General features: G+C 39.7%; 3 protein-coding genes across 5 annotated transcripts; all 3 read right to left on the reverse strand.

Annotated features, from left to right (window-relative positions):
* Positions 1–1,240: 1,240 nt before the first annotated feature.
* Positions 1,241–23,348, reverse strand: LOC121699968 (homeobox protein Hox-B3a-like). Of its 3 annotated transcripts, none has more exons than XM_042082545.1 (5): positions 23,010–23,348; positions 8,101–8,231; positions 4,866–4,933; positions 2,399–2,922; positions 1,241–2,066 (listed from the first exon to the last, which is right to left on the reverse strand). In XM_042082545.1, exons 4-5 carry the CDS (start codon positions 2,826–2,828, stop codon positions 1,333–1,335), a joined length of 1,164 nt encoding a protein of 387 aa, XP_041938479.1. In that variant the 5' UTR covers positions 2,829–2,922; positions 4,866–4,933; positions 8,101–8,231; positions 23,010–23,348; the 3' UTR covers positions 1,241–1,332. The 3 variants fall into 3 exon arrangements, with proteins under 3 accessions (XP_041938479.1, XP_041938480.1, XP_041938481.1); XM_042082546.1 differs by lacking the exon at positions 23,010–23,348 and adding an exon at positions 12,180–12,251; XM_042082547.1 differs by lacking the exons at positions 4,866–4,933; positions 8,101–8,231; positions 23,010–23,348 and adding an exon at positions 4,250–4,363.
* Positions 14,443–16,583, reverse strand: hoxb5b (homeobox B5b). The gene is made up of 2 exons (XM_042082550.1): positions 15,937–16,583; positions 14,443–15,377 (listed from the first exon to the last, which is right to left on the reverse strand). Exons 1-2 carry the CDS (start codon positions 16,520–16,522, stop codon positions 15,130–15,132), a joined length of 834 nt encoding a protein of 277 aa, XP_041938484.1. The 5' UTR covers positions 16,523–16,583; the 3' UTR covers positions 14,443–15,129.
* On the reverse strand, positions 17,569–19,163 carry hoxb6b (homeobox B6b). Its single transcript, XM_042082555.1, has 2 exons — positions 18,704–19,163; positions 17,569–18,317 (listed from the first exon to the last, which is right to left on the reverse strand). The coding sequence occupies exons 1-2, from the start codon at positions 19,119–19,121 to the stop codon at positions 18,061–18,063; spliced, it is 675 nt and encodes a 224-aa protein (XP_041938489.1). The 5' UTR covers positions 19,122–19,163; the 3' UTR covers positions 17,569–18,060.
* Positions 23,349–25,387: the final 2,039 nt, after the last annotated feature.

The raw sequence follows: 25,387 nt of genomic DNA on the forward strand, positions 1-25,387 counted from the left end.
AGATAATCATTGACAGGATTGCCGTTTCGTATCTGTAGACTACCGTTTGCTCCACCTTCAAAACAGATACAGGGCCTACTGATAATCTAAATACAATGAAAGGGAAATGAAAAACACTCAGGAAACAGATCTTGAATGACATCACATTCACAACATGTAGGCTCTAATTGAGCAATAGCTGAGAACAGGTTTTAAATGCATGTTTCACGTCCAGATATAGGCTATAGCCCATTCATCGAACTTCTATTCATCTATACATCCCACATTGTATTAATTTAATAAGAGGTAGCTGGCAATTAGGCCTACATGATCATAGGCTACTCAGTTTAGAGCTGGCCTAAATAATGACGCTAGCCTACATCATTTTATACAGACCTACACATTAAATATCTTATTTTACAGCAAAAAGACAATCCAATGAGGCTAAATGTAATGTAAAATTACTTGTTAGTTCGAAAACAAACTCTATAGGTTTGAAGACTGAAATAATGGCAGTGATCCATCTAACCTTTAAAAGCCAAGTGACATCTGGTTCTTGAGAAACTCCGCCTGGCCTGAACAAAAGGGCCTCTTCATGAACCATTATCGCTTTTCATCCTAGAAAATAAACTAACTGCGATAGAGAACATGGCTAAATTCGAGATAACTTTTATGGTGCCTTATTTCTTCTGGATATTTGAGAAATGTTTAATGACATGAATAATCATTTCACTAAGAAATAATATCCCTATCCAATATCCATAACAACGACACGTCGATTTGACAAAACAGACGACTTTATTCAAGAATCTATTTGAAAACACACATTCCCCCATTACTTGCAGACAACGATAATTCTCTAATTCTACACAAAAAAACTTTTCCAGAATATTTGTGTAGACAAAGCCAACATCGAAACTCAACTTTCTAACTGTCATATACAATTTAAATTCAAGTGCAATTAACATAAATAAATAAACATTTAAATACATTTAATTACTGCAAACTCACCACGTGACAACAATATTAAAATTCACTCAATAATATAAATGTAGCTTATTGTCCGTTCAGAATTATCAGTATTGGTCAACCTGCGCATGCTTCTTTTTGTTACCCCTGTAGGGACCGCTGATAGTGTCAACTGTCCATTGTTATTGTGAAAACATGTTATAGACCCTTTCAACAAGGTAAACAAAAACAATGCTTGAACGTTCTATTTGGGCCCCAATCTACTTCCTCTGCATTAAGATAACATATGGAATGTTAAAAAGGAAGTCTTGTGGGGCCAACTATGATGCTGATAATGGAACTCTCTTGAAAGGGTCCATAGCCTACGTAATGTGCAAAATATGACTACAAATGTGTTAGCCTATCGGCTTGAATAAGTCTGTCCTGAGAATGGGTAGGCGAGTACTGTGTTTGCTGTATGTAGGGCACATCTGATTCGCACAGTTCATATTGTGGGCTGGCTGGAACTTGCACGGAGCTATCGAGGTCATGACATTCAATCTGTGACAAGTGATTGAGTCTGTAGACAGATGCTGGACTTTCATAGCTCTCTCCCACAAACCCTGGGCTTCCATGAACGCTGGGTGCTAGATAACTGCGATTAGATGCGTCGTGATGGTTATAAGCAGTCGAATTGAAGTATTTTTGTGAGGAGGGGCACGACTTTGGGGTATTCGAGAATGTAGAGTGCATACCATACCCACCGCACTGAGACATGTTCAACGATGCCAGAAACATATCATCACTCTGACCAGCTGAGGACAGAGAATTAATAAAGCCTGTTCGCAAACATAGAGTGGGACTTCCACTGGGAGACGATTCTGGGGATGATGACGCTGATATCCCCTTAAACTTTTCGTCTTTTTTATACTTCATCCTTCTGTTCTGGAACCAGATCTTAATCTGCCTCTCGCTAACGTTGAGTAGGTTAGCCATCTCGACTCGCCGTGGGCGGCACAGGTAACGATTGAAGTGGAACTCCTTTTCCAGCTCCACGAGTTGGGCGCTCGTGTAGGCGGTGCGAGCCCTTTTTGAAGCAGATGGAGTCGCAGGGCTTTTCCCGCCGTTGCCACTTTCCTCTAAACAAGAAATAAAATACCAGAGCACGTATTAATACCAATAACAGGCCTAAATTGAATGTGTATTTATGAAATAACGTTTAATCTCGAGTTGAAAACTGAGGGAGCCTGAATTCACCACAGTAGGAAACACCTGTAATGGTAGGCTGTCTGCCTACCCAAAACCGAAACATATTTCAGTCCTATTAATAAAAAAAACAAACAAAAAAAAAAAAATAGAACTTATATCTGATATCATTGCGTTATAATGAGTATGTATATAAACTCATACTGCTCCTCTAATGTGCCGATCATTAGCTGCAATAAATCATAAGTGACATGCCTACACGCACCGTTAACTGTATGCGCGCTTGGGGGGCTGCGCTTTACTTTAGAATTCTGCCTGGAGTCCTTCATCCAAGGAAAGACTTGTTTGCTGGACTTGCTGTTGTGAATGAAGGACGAGGTCGTATTTCTTTCCTCTTGGACCCCCGGTTGTAGCAATGAGCTGTCGGAACTGAGGGTTGAAATGGCAGAGCTTTGAGGAAGGCCATTTGGTGGACATGCGCTTAAACAACCCGTATTCTGCGCACCAGATTCCCTGTGTTGGCATGGGGTGCAGTTATCAAAACACTGCAGTGAGCAAGCGGCTCTCTCCGACTGCGCTGAGGCTTGGAAACCAGGAGGCGCGTCATCGAAGCCAAATCCCTGAAGTGGGTAAGCGTCAAAACCCGAGGAGTCGACCGCGAGTGCTGTTTCCTGCATCTCCAGAGGTGTTTTCATCAGCTAAGGAGCCTGGACGCCTAAACCCTCTGAGGACACATCGGCACCAGAAGTCACGTGACAGTGCCGCTCCAAAAGCCTCTCGGAGGATGACCTGAAAGGTTAGGAGAACCACAGAATGAGAAAGCAGACATAAATCCATCTTCGCCACTGAAAAGCCTCCTGACATGAATGGAGGGCTCCCAGATGCAACGACACATACCAGGACCCACGTGCTCTTCTAAGCATCTAACGCCAAACAGACCTATTTATTTTCTTCCCATAGCCTATGTAGTAGGCCTATACATTCTAATGATTTTGCAAATTAGATATAACACATGGTTTTTAAAGTACACATAAAATAATGGTTGCTTCTTTTTGCTATTACCTGGCTTAAAACAGTTTGTCTAAATCACACAAAAACACATAGCACTGAAGGTAATCCATACACACAAAGTTCAATATTTCCTCTATGAATATGAACAAACCTTTTTAAATAATTCTTGGAGGAACAAAATCATGAAAATATTCAAGAATATTAGGTTATTTCGAAATGTTTTATACAGAAAATTACTGATAACCTGTTTGTTTTGATTATTAGCCTATGATCAGTTTGGAAACTGTTACATTTATCTTGTGTAAAATAATGTAAACACCTTTGAATCATTTTATTAATCATTAACACTAAAGGCAATGTAGGCCTACAAAGCCAAAGGGTTTCTTAGGCTCTACTAGTATCAAAACTCTAAAAGAAAACTTTACACTGAGGTCTGCATGACAGACAAAGACATAACACTGTCGGGAACGCAGAACAAATGAATAATTCGACGAGTCTTTGAAAAGATATTCCTCAACGAATGTTATACCATTAACATTACCATTATTTGATTTGGAATAAGGAATAAAGACCTACGCCACACACAATGTTCACTGCTAGAAATGGATGCTATTAAAGAATATGTCACTACATTTAGCCTTTAAAAAATGTCCCAATACCACGAACATCATAATCCATACCCCTCTCGATAGACAATTCTGTTTTGAAAAAAGGCATTCGAGTTATTGATTAAGAACAAATTATTTAAGTCGAATGCCATCTCAAAGACTTAATACACCGTTTGTAACAAGCACCGTTAAACAATGCATGTTTTCTGAATCATTGTAGATAATATAAGGCAAATAAAAAAGAAGTATAGAAGTCTATATTTTCACCAGGAACAATATATCACAGTACTTGTGCAAAGAAAGGTTATTGTGTGCGTCCAGCAGTCACATCAGCGGGGAGAAAATGACTTACATAGCCTATGCGATATGCATAATGAGTTTACGTGTGGTCGACAGTCCAAGCTTGGAGAATTCACGATGAACTTAGTCATATGGTGATAAATCACAACAGGCCTATTCTACCGTTCACAAACAGAGCCTATTTTAGTCCAACTTACCTTAGAGCTTTAACTGAAGAATGCCCATATGCCGTATGCAATTTTACACATAAGCGTCCAGCAATCGACGAGCGACAACTCGCATACATTCGTTGGAAAAAAATACTGGTAATTGTTATCTTATTTTTAAATCTTATATCAACGACCCACCAATAAAAGCTTTCTTGCATTTCGCAAAAGAAAGTAAACCGTTTGCAGCTGAATTCATGTAGGCTATCCCTCTACTGACAGTGGCCACAGACACTACGTTAGCATCTTAGCAGCCTGAATCAGATCTTTGTGGTCAACAAGCGCAGCTTTCGCTGATAGGCCAACCTTTAGAAAGGGGAATAGCCTATTTTCTAGTGTACCAACTAACTTCCACAGGCGAGATTATTTTTTAATCTTAATCTTATTCATAGTTGCAGTCTACCAGAAGAAAAGGGGACTGGTTATTGAGAACAACGTTGTCCAATAGAAGGCGCCTAGAACAGTGCTTCATTTCAACATCAATCCATCACTGTCAATGAAGGCTTGCCGCAGGAGCCAAATAGTTTTTTTTTCTTTCAGTTTTCTAACACGTACTAATTTGTCCCTCAATATATTGTATCATGTGGACAGTCACGATTTGACTTACCAAAAGGGTGAACAGTGAGGTCAGCTCTGAAGACCTCAAGACCCAATAATGTTCTTGGTATGAAGAACCTAAAGTCAGGAATGACAGAAGAACAAAACTCATTAATCTGACAGAGACCATGATTTTTAATAGCAAGTGGTAGGCTAAACAAAACTAGGACGCAATTTTAAAGTTAATCTCGTCTTGTGATATTTTATTTTACAGGCGTGAATCTCTTTTGGGTTGGCAGAAGTTCATAACTAAAATGTGTTGTCTCCATGATTTAGATGTCCTATAATGTGACAACAATTAAGTCCGTGCAGAAAATGTCTCCGACCTGAAAGGCCATATCATTAAATCCTAAATGTCCAAGTGTTTATTGACAAATGTGTGCACAAGCAGATTTGTTCAACCATGAATAGATGAGAAAGCACAATGTTCTGCCACAAGGAACGGAAGTCGAACAACCAATGGACAGCGAGCATGGTTTGACGTTGGCAAGAGAAGCATTTCTAAACCACTTTGACTAGAGACAAGTCAGCTCAATTTGGAAGAGCTGAGGAGTGTAACTGGTGAAAGGGCTGACGGTAGCCTACTGAAAATCTCATCGTAAGCAATCGATACTAATTGCGCGGTGAATCAGACGAAAATCAAGCACTATCAGGATGCTGCAATGCAACTAGAATTGACGTTATGAGCCAAGTCCAGAGATACAGAAGAGCCATGCATATTTTAAACATACCACAAATCTAGGGAGGCCTGGCCTCCACACCAAGAACCCATTGTGCGTAATTGTCATATCGTTGCCCATGTTTTAATCGGTCACGTGTTCAAAATTCACCTTTCGAAATGGAGAAAAATATCACGTGACTCTAGAGGAGCAGGCCCTGAACGTTTGAATGGAGAGGGAAAAACCCTTTATAGAGCATAATAAGTCACAACTTAACCAATTGTGGTATAATTTTAGTGCAGACATGAGGGGAAATCCGGGACTTTTTTTTAAAGATCTGCACACCTCGATCAGATGTCACTTGGAAGAGCTATCCATGCACGACAGGGCACAACCTGTTTTCGAAATGGACATACAGGGCTGATATATAACACCACAGATGTAAGGTGTTTGTCCATATGCGTATCCGTGCATGATATAGGCCTATGCTTCAATCATTAGAAACGAAGATGAAAGGATGCCGCTGTTCCCTGCTTGTTTGAATCAATTGCTTAATTGGTTTGCAGGGCTTTGATCCCTCATGTATATCAACACGCAAGACGCTCTACCTCCTCCTTTCATAGAAAAGTTAATTTTTAATAAGAATGGAGGTATAGGTTTAAGCGTTCGTTATATTAGAGGTGTGGTTATCAGCAATAATAATAATCATCAGGTTTACATCACAATCAGAAAGTAGCCTATGTGTCTAGGACTATTTTTGTGGACAATCTGTTTTGCACAAATAGCCTACCCTCAGGAAAATTCGTTAATCTATGTCAGTTTTTCTTCAGTTGACTATTCGGCCAAATTCATGTGCTCTTATAGGTTATATATAAATGAGTATATTTTTTTTATAACGACAGCTCTTGCATAAATGCTTGCCCGTGAATCTCATTGTGTGTCCAGTTTCTGAACCCAAATACAGAAAGTGTCATACTCTGGTCAAGTCACTGAATCTGTTTGGAGATAGACTATAATCGCAGTCATTGACTATGGCAATCCTAAAGGATAAGCCATGTTTTCAACCTTGATGTACAATATAAATCAGAGCCTATGAAAACAGAATGTCCGTCAACAAGACAAAAACAGTTGACAATTACCCTCGTAGAAACTTTACACTTTACAATTTACACTTTACAATTTTCTTAGACTTTACAATTTACAAATTTAACAATAATTTGCTAGTTTTCTCTGACAACTACACTTCAAAAGTAGCATAAAAGTAGTGCTGAACGCTGTCGTCACTTGTAAATCATTTTCTTGAAAAGTGACTTCTCACGCCTCCGGCCATAAACAATATGCCTCCCTCACAAACACCTAATGGCAGCATCTTCACATAGCTGCAGACACCAGTTCACATATCACTATAAATCACGAAGACAAGCTACTAAACGCAATATACCGCCACTTCTGAAAACAGTAGCCTAGTGCCCCGTTAAGTAGTAGATGAACTCCCCCTTTTTCAATGTTTTATACAAGCATGACCTACGGGCAATAGTGCAAAATGGATTAATTATTACATTAACTGTGATAGTAACAATTCATTTACACAGCGAAGGGTATAGGCTAAGCTACTTACAGTGGTATGTCTGGTGGCCGCGCCGATTCTCCCGCAGGTTTAATACAACCTTGCCGGTGTCTCTTTCGTTCGTTTTGTTGCACTCTACCTCGATTTTTTTGGCTCCGAAAGATACGATCATAATAGCTCGTCAGAGACAGCAAAACCGAGTCTCGGTGAATTTCCTAACGAATAGCCCATATCCATTCTGCAACCTCTGCATCAATTATTTAATGAAACACGTGATCACGCGGGGATGTAAGGGCTCTCGATTTTCCAGGAGGGGGGAGAGAGGCGAAATGCCACATTACTCTCCAATAAGGCCCTATGGCAGTGGTCTGTAGACATTAAACTACAGTTAATGTATACAATGTATTTTGGCTTGATCTTCATTCAGATGGACAAGAAAAACTAAAATGTGATATATGTTATTTGTACACCCCATTTTCGTTTAACAGATAGCTGATACAAAGACATGTGATATAAACAAATAGATGGGATGTTCAACACTGACAGCCTAGCAAATGTTTTAGAATTCTTCGGGGAGAAAATTGCATCTATAGGCCTGGGTAATACAATGAAAAAAAAAAAAAAAGGAAATTCCAGCAAACCTCTTAATAATCCATTGTGTCTTTAAGATCGTCCATAGCCTACAATACATGCTTATTCAATAAGACTCTAGTGATAATTACTCGTAGATTTTAGATATAATTTAAACACCACCCATATTAAAGTGGTTGTTTTACAAATGTCTACAGTGGCCACAAGCTCTCGAACACTTTTGACTTTTGTAGCTAAAATAGTCTTGATTGCCATAGCCTACCACAAACCACGAATACCCATTTGGAAGCGAAATGTAGCCTATTGGATGGGCTGTGCGTAGCCCTATGCACCCGAGCAGGCTCATCTTGCCAGGTCAACTTCTAAAACTCCTTTATCACTTCAATTTAAAGTCGAGTGCCTTCATGAAATAATAACTTAAGAATTACCTTTGTGCTGACAATTCGTCTTCCTTGGGGTGATTCATGTTATCCAGGAATATGGGTTGAAAATTATGGAGGCAAAAACGAAGTAGCCTATCTTGCTTGGTTCCTCAGAGAGTATCCGTCCACATCTGTTGCTGCATGACAATAGAACAGAAGAATTTTAATGAATCGGAGTGATTAATGATTTTCTGCACAGTGTCCTACTTGTTGTTAGAAACTTGCCTCAAACATAGACCGCGTGATGTGGTCTTTCCATTATCTCCATAGGTCTACACAGTCAAACAATAGAAGTTTAAACTGAACTTTTAAAACTTTTGAGATGTGGACTATAGCGTCAAACATTTGCTTAGTGAATCTGGCCATAAATGATCTGCCTTTAAACACGAAATATTTGGAAAATAATTAAATATAGAGAAAGAGAGAGAAAAGTACAGGCTAAAGGGCAAATGTGATCCTATCATAATTACGAAGCATTAGTCAGAGATCACGCTTCTCCTTTACTCATTAGTCATTGGCCACTAAAGCTGCGTGATTTACAAGGGCTATTCGACAACTTAAATCGGTTCGGGGAGAAAGACGTGTTTGTGTAATGAACTACTATTGCCATAACACATTCAGCCTCAAACTACTTCCCCAAGTGTTTAAATATGGCCTCGCAGAGCCGAGGTGCATCGCCTATGGCTGGCTGCAACAACGTTTTCATGACTTTTCTGGTATTGTAATTTTTGTTAAACTGTTGAAACATTGAGCATTCTTCCCCCTCATCTTTGTAAATAAAACAGGACACACACACACATGATGAGAGTGAAACCACAATTTTCACAAAATAGCTTGTTACTCTCTCCGCAGAAGACAGGACTTGGAAGGGAGGTAGAAAATGCAGAGAAAGACAGTAGGCTAGGCTGTTCACACTGACCACAAGGCTTTTACTTCCAGCTTGAATATCCTACTGAAAATGTCAAAGTCTAGCCTAAAGTTAACTGGTTGTAGTGACAAAAAGACATGTCATAATCTAATAGTTCAGACATAGCATAGCACGACAAACAACTTGTGGACAAATGGTCTATGTAAACTTATTCAGCGAAAATACACCATGGAAGGTGTCTCTGTTATGGGACAGGATATGAATTATTGCTTGCTGTGTGCACATACTGAATTCAACCAGTGCCATGCACAATCGCCATCTCTTTGCAGATGCAGTGCTCAGTGCTCGTTTGTTTTCGCAATCTGAAACCATAAAAGACTGGTTTCAAATAGACCCTAAATTCAAAGATTCAGCCAGCTGAGGTAGGTCTATCCTGTTGTTAAACTCCTTATTGCATCACTAGGCTATGACCCATCCCACCCCAGACACGCATGTTGTGCAGTTCTCTGGGCGTGACAAAGTTAAAGGCTCCTGAGTAAATAATCCAGTGAGCCAGTGGCATGGTGTGTCTTTTTGCATTAGTTTTAGAATTAATTATAATCAATACATAAAACTAAGTGCGTGCAACATTTCTTCCATATTTGTTCTGCTGTCTTGTAATTTCTCCTTTGTGGATATAGGCCTACGTGTGGCTATAGCATAGTTCCATGTGATCATCTTAGTATTCAAACCAAAAAGAACTGCACCCTACTAAGCTATGACACTTTTTAACTGGATAAATCTGTTTTTAATTGCAGTATAACTTTAACTACCAATATTTGCTCCTGCCCTCATTCACCCCATGCCACGTTCTATCCCTGCCCAATTAGCATCGTGGCGCTTTCTCGGTCTCGGCTACTCCGAATGAGTGGATACGTTAGAAATATTATTAGTAAACAGGTTGCTTGCATGCACGATGACACTTGCATGACACTATTTATACATGAATGCTTGAAATGCTTCAACATGAATGCTTCAAAATCGCGCAAGGTAGGCCTACTCAACTTTCAGTAACCACTAACAGATAGGCCTATCTGCTGTCAACTAATGTCAGGTCCGTGCAAAGTAGATAAAATAAGTTTGACGTTTATTCATATTTTTCGCAGACAGTACGTCCTGTTTTGGGCTGCATCTCAAGTCATCTAAATATCACATCACATCATAAAAGGTTTCGTTGCTCCATCCACGCCGCGTTTGTATCAACTACATACTCCCCAAGACACGAATTTGCGATTGGGTAATGGCTTACACAAATTCGGATCTACAGGGTATACATAGATGATGTATATCTCCAGGAACATTGTTTTCAAAACATCCTTTGAACAAATCTTGCTTTTCTAATGTTGACATGGCAGATTTCTGACACCACACATGCACTGAGGCCTTATGGCGAGATGGCATTCCCCTCTCCATGCAGTTCATTATAAGCATCAATGCGCAGGAAGCGCATTGCTTTATTTCTTATCTCTAATGTATTGCTTGCTTGACATGCCTTCACTCCTTGGCGTGTCTACAATCGAATAAACTCTTAACTTTTATTTGCACCCGCTTATATTGAAAACCCACACATGGTAAGAGGTGCATAGTATCGGGCACCTCTGATCATTTTCATTAGTCATTCACATCAAATTGAGAAGTGTGGTATGCTCGAGCATTATTATGGGCCTCCTGTTGAAGCCACTTGGCCGGATGAGAAGATAGACCTAACTCCTGGGTGTCAATGCTATGTGTGACCTCTGATTCACCCCTCTCACCCCTCGCATGTCTTTTCAACATCTTCTGATATATAGTGCCTGTGATTTCGATGGTTGGTGACCGACCAAGCAAAATAACCAAGGAATCACAACAACAAAAAACATCTTAACATCAAGCCGCAACATAGCCTAGGCCCACTCCACTGAAATATATTGCAGTTTATATTGTTTAGTTTATAAAATAATACATGTTATACACATACATTCCAAACCCGAAATTAACTTAATTGATTCTCAATTCTCTGCCATTTCACCTTTTTCAGATATGGTAGGCCTATTGTTTGACATCATTTGCCAAGCAGCCGACAATTTCACAATGACATCTAAATTCCGTGACCTCCAAATGAACCCCACTCGAGGAGAGCGAGCGCCCGTCACAATACTGCATAAAAGAACTATGAGTGAAATATTGACTTAAACAAAAAATCTTTTCACTTGTGTATCCACAAAATTTGACAACTCGTACATTATACTTCCTGCTTAAATGTAACATTTGTGTTACCTCTTCGGAGATGTAAACACCTAAGCGCAATCGAGATATAGGCTATATGCACCCCATTACATGTAGGCCTATTATAAAAAATAATGTGATTAAGTGCCCCAGCAAAACCATGATATTAGTGTGATATAAATGGTTAATTTACTCAAATATGTAATGCAAATGAGAAAGTTAAAATTGCTAAAATGACCAGACAGAATGCAAAGACTGCAACAATGAAGTTGGTCTGAGGCGGGCTCTGCTGGCGACGCATAGTGTTGCATCATTCTTTTAGACCTGACTGGAAGAGCTGTCAAACTGGACGGCAATGCTTTAGTTACTCCGGTTACCTATGAGTTCGAGTACAAGGACAAAGAAATGTACTGAAATGCACGTCTATTGCCCAAAACATTTGCGCTAATGCCATGCGCATTCGTGCAGCAGTCTGAACCATCCATCGTTACTTTAGAATTAATTGTGCTTTTGTGAACTTGAAGGGAAAAATGTCTTTCTGACTATGTGTATTTCTGAATACATAGCATAAAAAACAGTGAGAATTTAAATGTGAACGAAGAAAAAATGCCAACACCACAAATGTTGGTTTAACTCATAGCCAAAATAGTTTGTCAATTTAACATGTAGGCTATAATAAAATAACTAAAATTGTAAATCAAATGTTTAACTTGTCATACTTATTATGCACAGATTACATAAGCTTCAGAAGTAAATAAAGAATATAAAATAATTCATAAGTATAACTTTTATACTCAGGAATTTCAATACAGGATAATATTTCTGCATTTAAGACCACCGATAGTAGATATATGTATAAGCCTATATTTTAATCCTCTTCCTGCTTAGGGCCTCCTTGTTGAGCCATAGAATAACCTCTGGAACAATAAATAATATTCACTGAAAAGCAGTTGCTACGAGTTAAGGTACTAACCATTCGCAATCTAGCGTGAGACATCAGAGAGAAGCTGAACCCAACTGTCTTCCTGACTTGGTCGCCCTGGTCTCGGTTAAGCGTGCAGTGTTGCGAGGTGCCACGGCTATGCTGAGCAGGCATGTGCGCTGGACCCGTCTCCTGACCTCGCGTTGATCCCGCTCCTATGAATAATTGATGAGCTTCGTGCACAGATTACCCCTATCAATATGCAAAACACATTATAGCCTACTGGTAAAATGGCACTTTAATAGTTATGCATTGTGGAAGTGTTTCCACCTCGTACTTCTATATGTGCGTATTTTGAGTTTTGTTTGCGTTACGTCTTGATTTAGGTGCTCCAAAACACAAACTAGAGTTGGAACAGTTATTTCCTTTATAGTAAAACACTGTAGGTAATTAGAACCCGGGTTACAGTATTCGCAATATGTAGTTCAATATATCACCTGTATAGTGGACTTCTTCTATCCATCAATGATCTCACATTTGCATCTGTTTACTAAACAAGCCATGACGCAAGCTCAGTGTAAGCAATTGAACGAGACCACCCTGGCTTAATATTTGGTGCTGCTGGTGACATCACTGAAAGACTGAGATTTTCAATAATGTATATCATAAATACGTACAATTATTACTCACATTTGGTTTAGACGTCTAACATTAGGCTACTACCTACATGGACTGCTACCTTCAAGTCAAAAGGTCAGATTGAAAGTTGGTAGCCTATGGCTAAGTATCCACAGAGTGGGAGAGTTGTATCCGCCGTTAGTGCTTAATGACAACAAATGCACCAGGCACACCCTGAATGATGCCCCACCCAATTTCTTACACTCCACAGAAAATTAATACCAAGTTACAGAGTAGCTGAAAGGAGTTATTACACTCGCCTCCACTAAAGGCGTGCGACTGATTCTGAAATGGCCACATCCAGGTTTGCCGTTCATTTCGGATCGAAAAGCACAACAATTAGGGGAAAAGAAAACACAGGCCATCACAAGTGCATGACTATTCCATTACCAAACACAGACATCGAGGCAATATAGCAGGTGTCATTTAATTGCAATCTGTTGCCAGTTATTTAAATCTATGAAGGCCTGTACTTAACAACGTCTGTATTTTTGTACACACATTTCTGTCGCAGTCTTACATGTACTTGCGAATACGGGTAAGGAACACTGGACACATGTAGGCTACCTGGTATCTTCTTGTGCCACCTCGGTAAATCATACATAGCCTAGCAGATGAACAAACTGATAAATCAAGCCACACAAAAGTACGCAAACTTACTTCGAGTTGTCAGTCCCATATTGTTGTGTGTGCACCTTAAACTGTCGCACAGACCTGCCTGCATATCCAAGCTTTAGCCTACTTCCTCGACTGCTCAAGACAAGGGACCAAAAGGACACTGAAACGTTCACAGTCTACATCCTTTTAGAATCCCGTCGAAGCAGTTAAACCGTCGCTTACATTCAAGAATGTGAATTATGTCGCACATTGTCAACTCCCCAAAACCATAAAACTAACTTTATGGACCCCACGTGACTTTGGAGAGCTACTGAGGGGTATATGGAGGACTTCAGGAGGAATTCCTGATCCATCGGGGATGTAAATGTTACAAGCATGTCATACACATTTATGATGGCTAATATGTAGCCACAGACCATTACGACCCTTGTTGTTTAGCCAGGGTAAATATGCCTAGGAAATATTATAGTCAGAAAAAAAAACAGACAGAAGTACTCATCTTTTACAATGATCATTTTGAGGTAAGTCCACAGGTTTAACGTTTGTTTTATCAGATATGGTTGTTAAGAATTTTCACTAATGTATTAGTTGGGAACATTCTGCCACACTTTACAATATGTAGGATAGCCTAGCCTACAATATAGCCTAATTTGACAATAATGAGACGAATTAGAAATCCATACATTCAGTCAAATTAACAATGTTAAAACACAAAACGGATAGACAGGATATCCTAGATCACACTTTAATGTGTCTTTTGACATTAAATTGGCGCAAACAGGTCCATGGAAAATTTACAATTAGGCTACAACAACAAAGGTCACCAAAAAGTCAGTTTCTACAACTCTTGAGCTGAGTGTAGCCAGACAGTATAGGGTGAATTTTAGTGGTCAGTCTAGAGCGCTTTGAAGAGCAGAAGAATCAAAGTTCAAACATTTTGTGACTGAAAGAAACTTTATTTTTTTTCCAAACTAAGTTAGCTTAACTAATCTTAAGATACAAATACAAAGACCCTATCGCCAAAAAGACTTTTAAACATGACTTTTGTCATCACAAAACATTCACCATTCACTTTGCGCACTATAGGCCTACAAATAACATATTGGTCACAATAAAACTTTGAAACACATTTAATTCCTTAATGGAAACATTTGGCCAAGGTCATTACTGCATTGCAAAATATTTACTACACAAATGTATTTGATGGGAAGATATCTTGTACCTATACTGTGTTTTCTGACTGAGGAAATGAATGATATGCTCATATAAGCATTGAACATCACAGAAACATCGAGACTGTATCATACTGCAGTTTCTACGTAAGCTTTTGCGGCGGCTCATAGAAGTTATCTTATTATTTTCATTCATTTCTTTAGCGGCCAAGTAGTATGAGATGTAAGACTGTACACTGTACAACTGATAAACTGTGAATACGTTACACACAATTAAGGTCTCACATAGGACATGCTTACTGCACGAAAGTATAAATCTGGCACATGACATTTGCACTATATATGACAATATTTATGCTATTGTGGCTTCATTTTTAAATCATAAGAGCTATGATGAGAATACTTAACGACAACACTATGTGTGCATCATCAGGACCACATGAAATTTGTATGTCGTCTAATGATCACAACATGCCGATGAGTGCAGGGCAGTCTGCAGTATCACAGGGGATTTTAACTCCACGATACGACTGTCAATTCTGGAAAGCGCTACCGGCAGTAGCAAGACTCATGCTTTTCAGTTTGTTGTCCTTCTTCCATTTCATCCTGCGATTCTGGAACCAAATCTTAATTTGCCTCTCCGAGAGGCACAGCGCGTGGGCTATCTCTATCCTCCTCCTCCGGGTTAGATACCTATTGAAATGGAACTCTTTCTCCAGCTCAAGGGTCTGGTAGCGGGTGTACGCGGTTCGGGCCCGTTTCCCATCCGGTCCAGTCATATCTACATGGCAAGGACAATAAGCAACGTGGGGAGAGCGTTATTCATCTGCACAAACCGGCAAGAAATATAACGTTATGGCTATTAGACCGTATTGTGCGGACAAAGCGGATCCAAGAATGCGCCTTCTACACGCACTGTCCCACCATATGAGGCAACACAGTACCTAGGCGACTGAAAACATGCATTAGGTTTGAATATAACTAGGATTCTTAGGAATTTAACATCATGATCTTACTTCTAGTCTCTACGTTGCTCCAACCCCCCAAATTACAGATTCTTCTTTGTTTTCACGCCTGTCACATAGGCTACTTACTTCAGTTATACAGTTACTTTTTTCCCTTCATCCCATGCAATAACAATAAAATATACATACAAAAGCTATCATACATTTCACGGTTTCTTAACCTAATTTCATGTTCTTACATCGAGTTCACAAGTAGACTGCCTCCAGTGATTTATGACGCCTTCGATAAATCTGGACCGTTTGCAACAATAACCGACTAAGAAACACTAACACACAAATCAATAGCAAAGCATCATTGTTTAGAGAGATATATACCATGGCTAATGTGCAGTTTCCTCATCCAAGGGAATATTTGAGGCGTTTGCCCATCGCTGGGTGTTGTAGTTGATGAGGCGATAGATTCTTGTTTCTGCGTCCGTGGAGTGGGGTTGGCAGCGTGTGCGCTTTCCTCGGGTTCGGAGGACACGCTGGTGTCTTCTATTTCAGCAAACTGTGTGCTACTGTTGTTGGTAAGACTGCTGCTGTTTTTTAGGTTGTTGCCTGTGACTGTGCTCTGGTCGGATGGGGTAGAGGATCCCTTCAGATCCAGGGTCTCGTTGTTGGCACAAGGCAGGGGATCTGGAGAAGCGAGCGAGCAGCTCGGTGGTCTGTACCGGGTATCCGGGCCCGCGTTCTGGAAACTACGGGAATTATCTCCAGCAGCCCCGAAGTGCCCATTGCCGTTTGAGCGATTTACACTTAGGTCCATTCCATTGTAGTTATAACCGAAGGAGCCTGAATGCATGGTTGCGGTGTCCCTGTACGAAGCGTTCATAGCGCCGTTAGTCCCATAATTTAGCAACTGATAGTCGGAGCCATTTGGATAGCGCCCTGCGAACGAGTTTAGAAAATAAGAACTCATTTGGTTATTTTTAAGCTCTTGATTTGTAGATCTTGGTCGTTATAATCCCCGTGCTGTACGATTTATGATGTAATAATGAATTATAGCAATGTACTGTACTTCGTTTTTGCCATGTATGCGCCCAAATATGGGAGTGCGTTTAGGAATCACGTGCCTTTGTTGACCAGTCGTAAATTCTCTCTGATGACTTCAAGAGGTAATTCATGCTCTATGGTTACAAATGATGACGAAATGATGATCGTTAGGTTCAACTCAATGGAGCCTCCCCACTGAGCGCCGTGATCCATGTTAGCGGAGAGCGTCACCTACTGGAAGAAGTGTTCATTTCCCTTTGAAAATACCTGCAGATTTTATGCGTTGTTTTTATTACTCAGCTCCGGTGCGCCATTAAATTAAAATAGGCTATTATTAAAACGATTATACCACTGATCTGATTTTAAGTACATTATATAGTCGTAAATATAAACGTGACTGATCTTAGTTGCCTAGGTCTAAACCAACCGTAAATGGCTATTACAGCCACTCCCTGTCCCCAACAGTTTATAGCTGCAAACATTAATATTGGAAAAACAAACAGACTAGTCAATATTAAATCACAATTACTATCAATATTGACAACAATCTGATGTCTTACTGTAAACGAGTTGTTAGCCTGTCCATAAGACATAAAGGCAAAAGAAAAGACAGTAGGCTACCTACTTTTTGATCACCGATAGGCTATATGAGCATTACTTTGAATACGTTTCTTTAGAATGTCCAGAAACGGCTTGGTACCAAATAGTAACGGCATCTATTACAATACAGTGGCCTCATATCAGCATCTGAAGGTGAAAATCCACAGCCAAAAAGCACCCCTTTGATACCCTAAAGGAATTGACGACATCAATGCCATACCAAAAGTCCATGTTTATATCTGGATTGTAATGACAGCTTCTTATATACCTGGATCATGTTTCTCTTCAGTTTTCAATCACACACAAGGAAAATAAGTTACTATTTGGTATGAATACATCTTTTTATTGGCAAAATGACTGCTGACAAAGACCACGCTATTTCGAAGTTACATGTAGCTACACGGACACATGACAAAATAATAAATAAGTATTGTACAAAACATTTCAAATACAGGTGCAAAATGTCATCTCACGAAGAGCGCGCGAGATAATTTATTAGGTAAAGATGGACAAAGTTCAAAATGTGCACGCTGATTTAGTGACTTTGTCCTTAGATATCTATGCTATTGACAATACTACAAACACAAAAAAAAACAGAATAATAAAATATAAGCTCTTGGCAGTTTAGGTAGTTTCAACAAGGCAGAGGGGAACCTCTGGATTCCAGAAGACAAGTTCTACGATAAAGCCAAATGTTCTATCATTGAAATTGTTGTCGTGATAGCCTTTGTCGTATTTCTTGGATAGACAGGCCTAGCTTTTTCTTAACTGGTAATAAGATTTTTACTTATGACACATCACGCACATTTTAAATTAAATCATGGAATTATTCATTCTTTTAGAATGACCAATATCAGTTCATCTTTACTCCTTCTTCGTGTCGCCATCCTCCTCTTCGATGGGCTTCGTGGAGTTTATCACTTTATTTTCCTTTTTCCACTTCATCCTACGATTCTGGAACCATATTTTTATCTGCCGTTCCGTTAGGCATAGAGCGTGAGAGATCTCGATTCTGCGTCGACGGGTTAGATACCGATTGAAATGAAACTCCTTCTCCAGCTCCAGTGTCTGAAAGCGCGTGTACGTCTGACGACCCCTGCGGCCAGTGTGACCCGAGGGCCCTGTCAAAAACGGGGGAAAGATAATACGCCTTATGTAAACATATGGTCAACCCTTATGGACTGTATTGATGATCATGCATTAACATGTCAGTTCAGAGCTGCATACATAGACTATACTCCACAATTGAACAAATTCGAAAAATGTTAACATATTAAGAATACATTTTAAAAAGTGGCATGATATGAAATACCCCAATGGTCTGTTCAGGATGCTCACACCATTGACCAGAATAGTTTCCATGGTGGATAATTATAAGCTGAAGATCCCAAGTAATTATTCCTGAACATTGGAGATGTTATTTTGCTAAACCACTAGTTCGGTTTACGACCATAACATGCTCAAAAACACAATCTGCTGTTCAAAGACGGACATGGTTTTCGCTTACCGTTACAAGAGTTCATTCGTTGCATCCAGGGGTAAACTGGAGTGCACAACTTGTCATCGCCGCCTGGGTATCTGTCTGTGTTTTGTTCCGAACAGTCGGTCTTGCACTGGTCCTGCGTTAACACAAGCGGGTGCTCATCCAGTCCCCCGAGCGGACACGAGCGCTCAGCGTCTCGGTAAAAACTACTTGTGTAGTCGGTTGCGCCGGTTGCAGTCCGACCGTAAACTCCCGTACCTTGCTGGTAATAGGAGGATGGGTAAACCTTGTCTTGAACATTGGAAGCTCCGTATGTGCCGCTGGGATAGTGTCTTAAAGGGTCGGTATATCCGGAGGAATATAGCGGTATCTGACCCAAAAAGGACTCCTGTCCTCCGGGGAGAGACACAGGGAAAGTTGAGTTTACAAAATAGGAACTCATTGGACAGCCAGGCCTATTGTCCGAGTGTTATGATTTGTTGTGTTTTATAGTCCAAGTGGTTTTGCCATTACTTTATCGGAGATTTGGTTTTAGCCGAAGGGGGGTGGCGAGGTGCCAATGTGGGACCGAGAGCAACTGTACCATCTGATCAGTAGCTAACCAATGGCGAGCGTTTGTGGTAACACAACAGCACCCAGGGGGAGTCTCTTTTTCCATGGCTTGAAATCCCCAGAGCATATCAGAGCGCACAAGACTTTTCCCTCCGTTTCACATTTTAAATGAGTACACAGCTTATCATTCACCTGCTTTTACAGTTTTTTTAAGAGCGCACTTATCCGTTTCGTTGAGGCCAGAAATATTTTTATTTATAAGGGCAGGCTAGAAAAAAAATGGCAAGAAGTGCACAGATTATATTTTACTTTATATCATTATTAACATTGTAAAAAAAGTCTAAAAAAAAAGTCTAGCCTATATTTTGAGAGATATTCGTTGCATTTCACTGATGCGGTTATGTATATTGAAAAATTAAGAGATCAAGAAAATGTCAACGTCTCATTAAAATTTCAAAATATTATCTTTTTTTTGGAAGCACACGGTTTCCCCAGTTGCATAAATGCCCAACCTAGCCTACACACCGGAGCATCCAATCAGGCGCGTGCATGCGCGCGCACAGGTTTGACCTTTATACGCTATAGTCTCATGATTGCAGGGTATGAAAATACCAGACGTTGTGTCAAATGTTTGGTCTTCGCTTGGTTCCCAAAGGATAAAAGTGATGTTCAGCTCTCATCACGTACACCAATGAACTCCACTTTACAGGCGCAGACCACAATACATAAATAAAACACCCAATTCCAAGGGAAAACCCTTGTTAGTTTTACTTAATTGAATATACTTTGCAGAAGGCTACAATCCCGCTGTTAAAACAGACAAACGTTTTAAGCAGTCTTGTTTCATCATCACTAAAGTAGGCTAGTCTATTTTAGCATCATTAATAGACATGCTGCCGTCAGCCTTTAGTAGTCTACTCCAAAGTAGCCAACTCCTAATACGACTTAAATCCACATCTCAATCATATTCAGTCTCGTTTCATCAGCAATTCAAGGTGGTCTAGTAAACGTTAACAAGAAAGTAGCCAACAGTCTAATAGTAGCCCATCAGTAATTAATACTGGCGCTAACCTTAAGTAGCATACTCCTTACACTCCATCCACATCTAGTTATGGCCTTTTCAGTGTGTATGTTGTCAGAAAATGTGAGCTTTACTGCAGTTATCTGACTGAAGTCTCTCGCTTTCAGTACCAACAGCTGGAGTTTTCCTGGATTATCAGGTCTGATCTACTAATAAAAGGCCGCGCCAGTGGATCCAACATAAAGAATCTGCGGCTTGGCAGTCGATTTTATCATCAACCTGGAGCAGTTCAGTTTTCTTCAAACTTCGTTAATTTATACAGCGTTCCCCACAATATTCTCTCGTGTCGCCGATGATGACAAGACTGTGAGTATTCAAGAAAAATGAAATACAAGAACATTGACGGTTTTGTAATATGCAATATAGTCAGCAACAGTTACCTATGTTTTAGATGCAATTCATACGTATTTCACTCTGTCCTTCGTCTAATTGTCGCATAGTCTTAACCTGAGCCTTCTGGGTTTTTTTGTTTTTTAAGATAAAGGAACAGTAATTTCGGATTTGTGCTGCAAAATAGTTACACAGGTATGTATGTGCACGGCTATTTATCCTGGGATATAAGATTTTTTCCACAACCAGAAAGATTTAGCTATTTTTAGAAGGCCGATTACGTAATAACTTCATTGAAATGGTTCATAATATTAAAATAACATAAATATTGTCTTGAGTGAGTCATAATTTTTGACGTAGATCTCCGTCTGCCTTATTTATCCTGGTCCTTTGTGGAGAATTAATCAAATGCATTTTTACCGAATATGATGAATAGTTGAAATTGTTTGCGTCCTTTCTACTGTCTTTCCGGTGCATCTTGTTTCTTACAGACGAATTTCGGCATAGTCAACATAAATACCAAGACAGGAGACTGAAATCTAGATCTTACAAACCCTGACCTATAAAGCTGACCTTTTTGAACGGAGGAATCATACTATCCACATTTTGGACCTGGATGATGTCCAGACTCTGCACCATTCCAAACACCATTTCACTCTGGAAACATTTCTGATCTGTCTGTGTTTTACGTTAATCATCATGGCACAAACACGAAATATATTTACTTAACATTAAATATACGCAGCAGTTTAAAGAAAGGACACATTATAGGGCTGCTTATTGGTATTGAGGAAGGGCACCAGCTACCCCCATCTGCAATGCAGCTATAGAGCAGACGCGTAGTACGGTCAATTGATTGAGATGAAAAGGCAGAAACAAAAAGAAAATCAGAGAGGTCCCAAAGACCCAGGTTCCCAGGATATAGGCTGTATATCAAGCCCACTGCAGACACACCAACAATCCGGCCACTGCATTCCCCAGTTTACAACCCCTGCATTCACCGCAGTATCACAAGTTTTTGGCACCCCCTACCCTCTCAAGTCTCCCAGCTGGTACTAACGATCAACCGCAGTTTCAAAGCATAGACCCACTCTCTCTCTCTGTCTCCCTCACACACACACACACACACACACACACACACTCGCACTCGCGTTCTCTGTCACACACACACACACACACAAACACACACACACACACACACACACACACACACGGTAATACCCAGTGTAGTCGCTAGGTGGTCTCGCAGAGTAAGAAATGATAAGCTCGAGAAGAAAACAGTCATTTGGAGCAAGGGACAGTATTTCTATATACACATAAAATAACAAAACAAAGTAGTGTTAGCAATATGAGCATATTCGAATCAAGAATGAATATGATTGCACGAGGATTTCCAGTTCATCTTAATCCAATATAGACCTCATTGTCCTATATAGACATTTAAGTAGTCCACAATCATTGTGTTGCTTAATTTGTCATCATGAATGCCTATTAGCCATCGATTCCGGAGATGTATTTTACCAAATGGAGATTGTTTTAAGTTTGCATGGCACAGGGATTTATTCAACAGAGAGCAATAACGAAACGAAAGCATAGGCTAGTCATTTCTCATTCATATTTTGCAGGCATGGGTGTTCATGCAAAACAGTCTATATCCTTCTTTTGACGAATGTTTACGCACACCACCAACTCAAAATATATACATTATTAAATGCAGGCCCCAGACGGTTTTATGCAATGCCAGACATGAGCTACATTGCCTCTATATGAAGCTATACAGCACAATTGTCTAGAATAAACTATGAGTTTTGAAAGAGCAAAAAACAAGTCGATTAGCCTTTAAGCTATCCAAGTACATTTACATAAGATATACAATAAACACAAGTCCCTGTTATCAAGAGTGCCATGAACGCCATTTAGCTCCGCCAACAGGATGAAGCTACACAACCAGGTTACATGGTCAACACCACTCCCCATCTTTTCTGATGGCGCTGCCATCTTGTGAGTGATATCCCTGCACACTCAAGCAACACTAACAAATCGATAAATGTATGCTAGTTGAATCTAGGACAAAAAGCAGTCAAAGTAGCACTTTAGGTGTTTAGTATTCAACCAGACAGTTTTACGCACGGCTAGCTTTTCAAAGATGAACAAGGCAAAGTTTCCATCTTAATTATAAACAACAAACATTTGGCCCACCTTTCGTGCAAATCTGGGTTATCTGACTCAAAAGTGAAAGGCCCCTTAACAAATGGCATACATACTCATGGCTTACACGTATTTTTGGTGAGAAAAATCTATATAGATAGGCTATAGATTTTCAACGATATCAATGATATGCCATTGCCGAGTTACCATGGAGCCTACCTTTGTTGGTCATTTTTCATCTGTCCAGAGGGTCCTCCAAACGAAGCAACTGGCTTATCGTCATTCATCGTAACTAACTGTAGCCAAGATTCGAGGCTAGTATACATTATGAACCTATCGGAAAAAAAGTCGACTTATATGAAAAATGAACAAAGCCTTCGGTGACGTTCTGACACTTACAACGCTGCACGGAGACGGAAATCCCAATCACAGAGCTTCATTAGCATGGCGGGAGAGATTGGGCGCTTCATCCATCGGAACAGCTTCAGCACATACAAACTACCTTACATGCACAATGCATAATTTGAACGAAAGAAACGAGGACTAAGAAAACAGAGGTGTTAGACACTGTGGCGTGGTCAAAGAATGCTGCAATATAACCAACCACTTGGGATATCATAAAAAGTTCATGTTCACGGCAGGCTGTCCACATGACCTGCATCAGCCAATCCAAGAGCGGATCCACTCATAAAGTTCTATCACAAAGTTGTAAATTTTCATAAACAACCAGGAATTTATAGCATTTCTTCATGAGGGCATTAGCAGCATTTCTGACGACGCCATCTTTACTTGTGTAAAACAAGTACGAAATACTGAAATATAAACTGTTAAAGCATTTTCTAGGATCTAGGTACCAGATGAAAGCCCGAATGAAGGCAACCTTTGTTTAGATATTGTGATTTTGCAACACAAGAACATACGATTGAGTTAATTCAATTTTAAAATCCCAGTACCATTTAATTATTTATTTTGGAAGGACAAGCCTTTTACATTATCTTTGGGAATACCGCATTATGCTGGAGGGATGTCTAGGGAGCCTCAAGCTTTGGATAGGCCTTGGTCGCATTTTAAATATTAGTTGGTATCAGAAATTACCTTTCGTTCTTTCCCTCGGGTACAAGATACAACAGATTATATGCTCCAAAATACTTGCAACGGAAAAACAGACTAGATTAAGGTGATATGGCCTATCGAAATAAAACACATGATATCTTTTCAATCCTTTGGAATTGGGCGGCAAGAAAAGATTTTCATAGGAAATGCGAAGAGGCCTTTAGAACTCTGCATTGGCACAAAAGAGGCCGTTAGAACTCTGCATTGGCACAAAAGACCCCGTTTCCTTTTCTTGTTATTTTTAGCAGCTATATCCGACTTTTATTGATGCTGTAAAACCATAAAACAACTTGGCCAATACAACCTATTTCCGACAGAGCGTCTGGTGAGACGTTGTCGGAATAAGATCTGAAAACTTTGTATGTCCATGTTTTCTTCCTCAAAGATATTTTTTTGCGCATAAGGCAACAATTCTGGCAATATTTGCACAATTTACGCACAGGTAATGTACAATGTTTACATGTTTGTTTTTCAAGAAAATTATGAGATATTAAAATCAAGGGATTGCTTGGAGATGGCATCACAGAAACAGATACAAAAGTGAAAAACAAATGGCGGATGATGTTATGTGCACAGATCAAGAGCTACGGAATGGTGCAACAATGTTTTAGGCTATATCTGATGTACATTTCGCAATGATGCGCATATTTAGAAAAGTGCAGTTCTTTTCTATTTAAAATGTCTTAATAAAGTGTTGATAATCAATCTACCTGTTCAATTCCAGACCTCCCATCAAAAAGTCTGGATTAAAATCGTGGGGGGCAGCAGGGTCTATATAATATTGTTTTGAATTGTATAACTCCCGAAGTTCCTCTTGAAAGCAGGCCTACTAAACAGGCTAACCTTAGTATATTATTTGGAAATCAGTAACGAAAACAAGTCTTCATATTAGACTATTTCGCATTAGACCAATAGCCTATAGGCCTATACTGTCAAAATATGATCCTTTATTCATAAGTATAGGCTTGATATTCAACCTATAGGCCTAGCCAAATATTAAGCCTAGCCTAGGCTATTTTACCCCAGGCTAAACTTGACCAAACAGCCACCATGTCATGTTTTTATGAAAGGATAGCCTGTGAGTTTATTATAATCCAGGAATATTTCGAAAAATTATCTGATAACAACAGATGAGCAGCTACTATTGGTAGGCCTATACGGTCTGTCCAGAGAACGTCTTCCCTTGAGCACGATGTCTATCTAGAAAATATCTCTTGAATTACCCTGGATTCGTTTTTATTTGGTTTTATCTCAGGTCATATAAACCACCCCTCGTTATGGTAATGGATTTATATTTTTTGCATGTTATTTTGCATACCATTTGGCATATTTTCCATTCTTTCTGACGGTTTTATTGTGAGAATATCTGGACTATCGTAAAATTTTGGGCGCCTGTGCCTTTTTGTACAGTACAGTGTGCTAAATTACTAATAAAGTATTTCAGCCCATTTCAGATGTGTATGCTTGTATTTGTATAGTGCGAG

Source organism: Alosa sapidissima, chromosome 24 (assembly GCF_018492685.1).
Source record: "Alosa sapidissima isolate fAloSap1 chromosome 24, fAloSap1.pri, whole genome shotgun sequence".
Lineage (NCBI taxonomy): Eukaryota > Metazoa > Chordata > Actinopteri > Clupeiformes > Clupeidae > Alosa > Alosa sapidissima.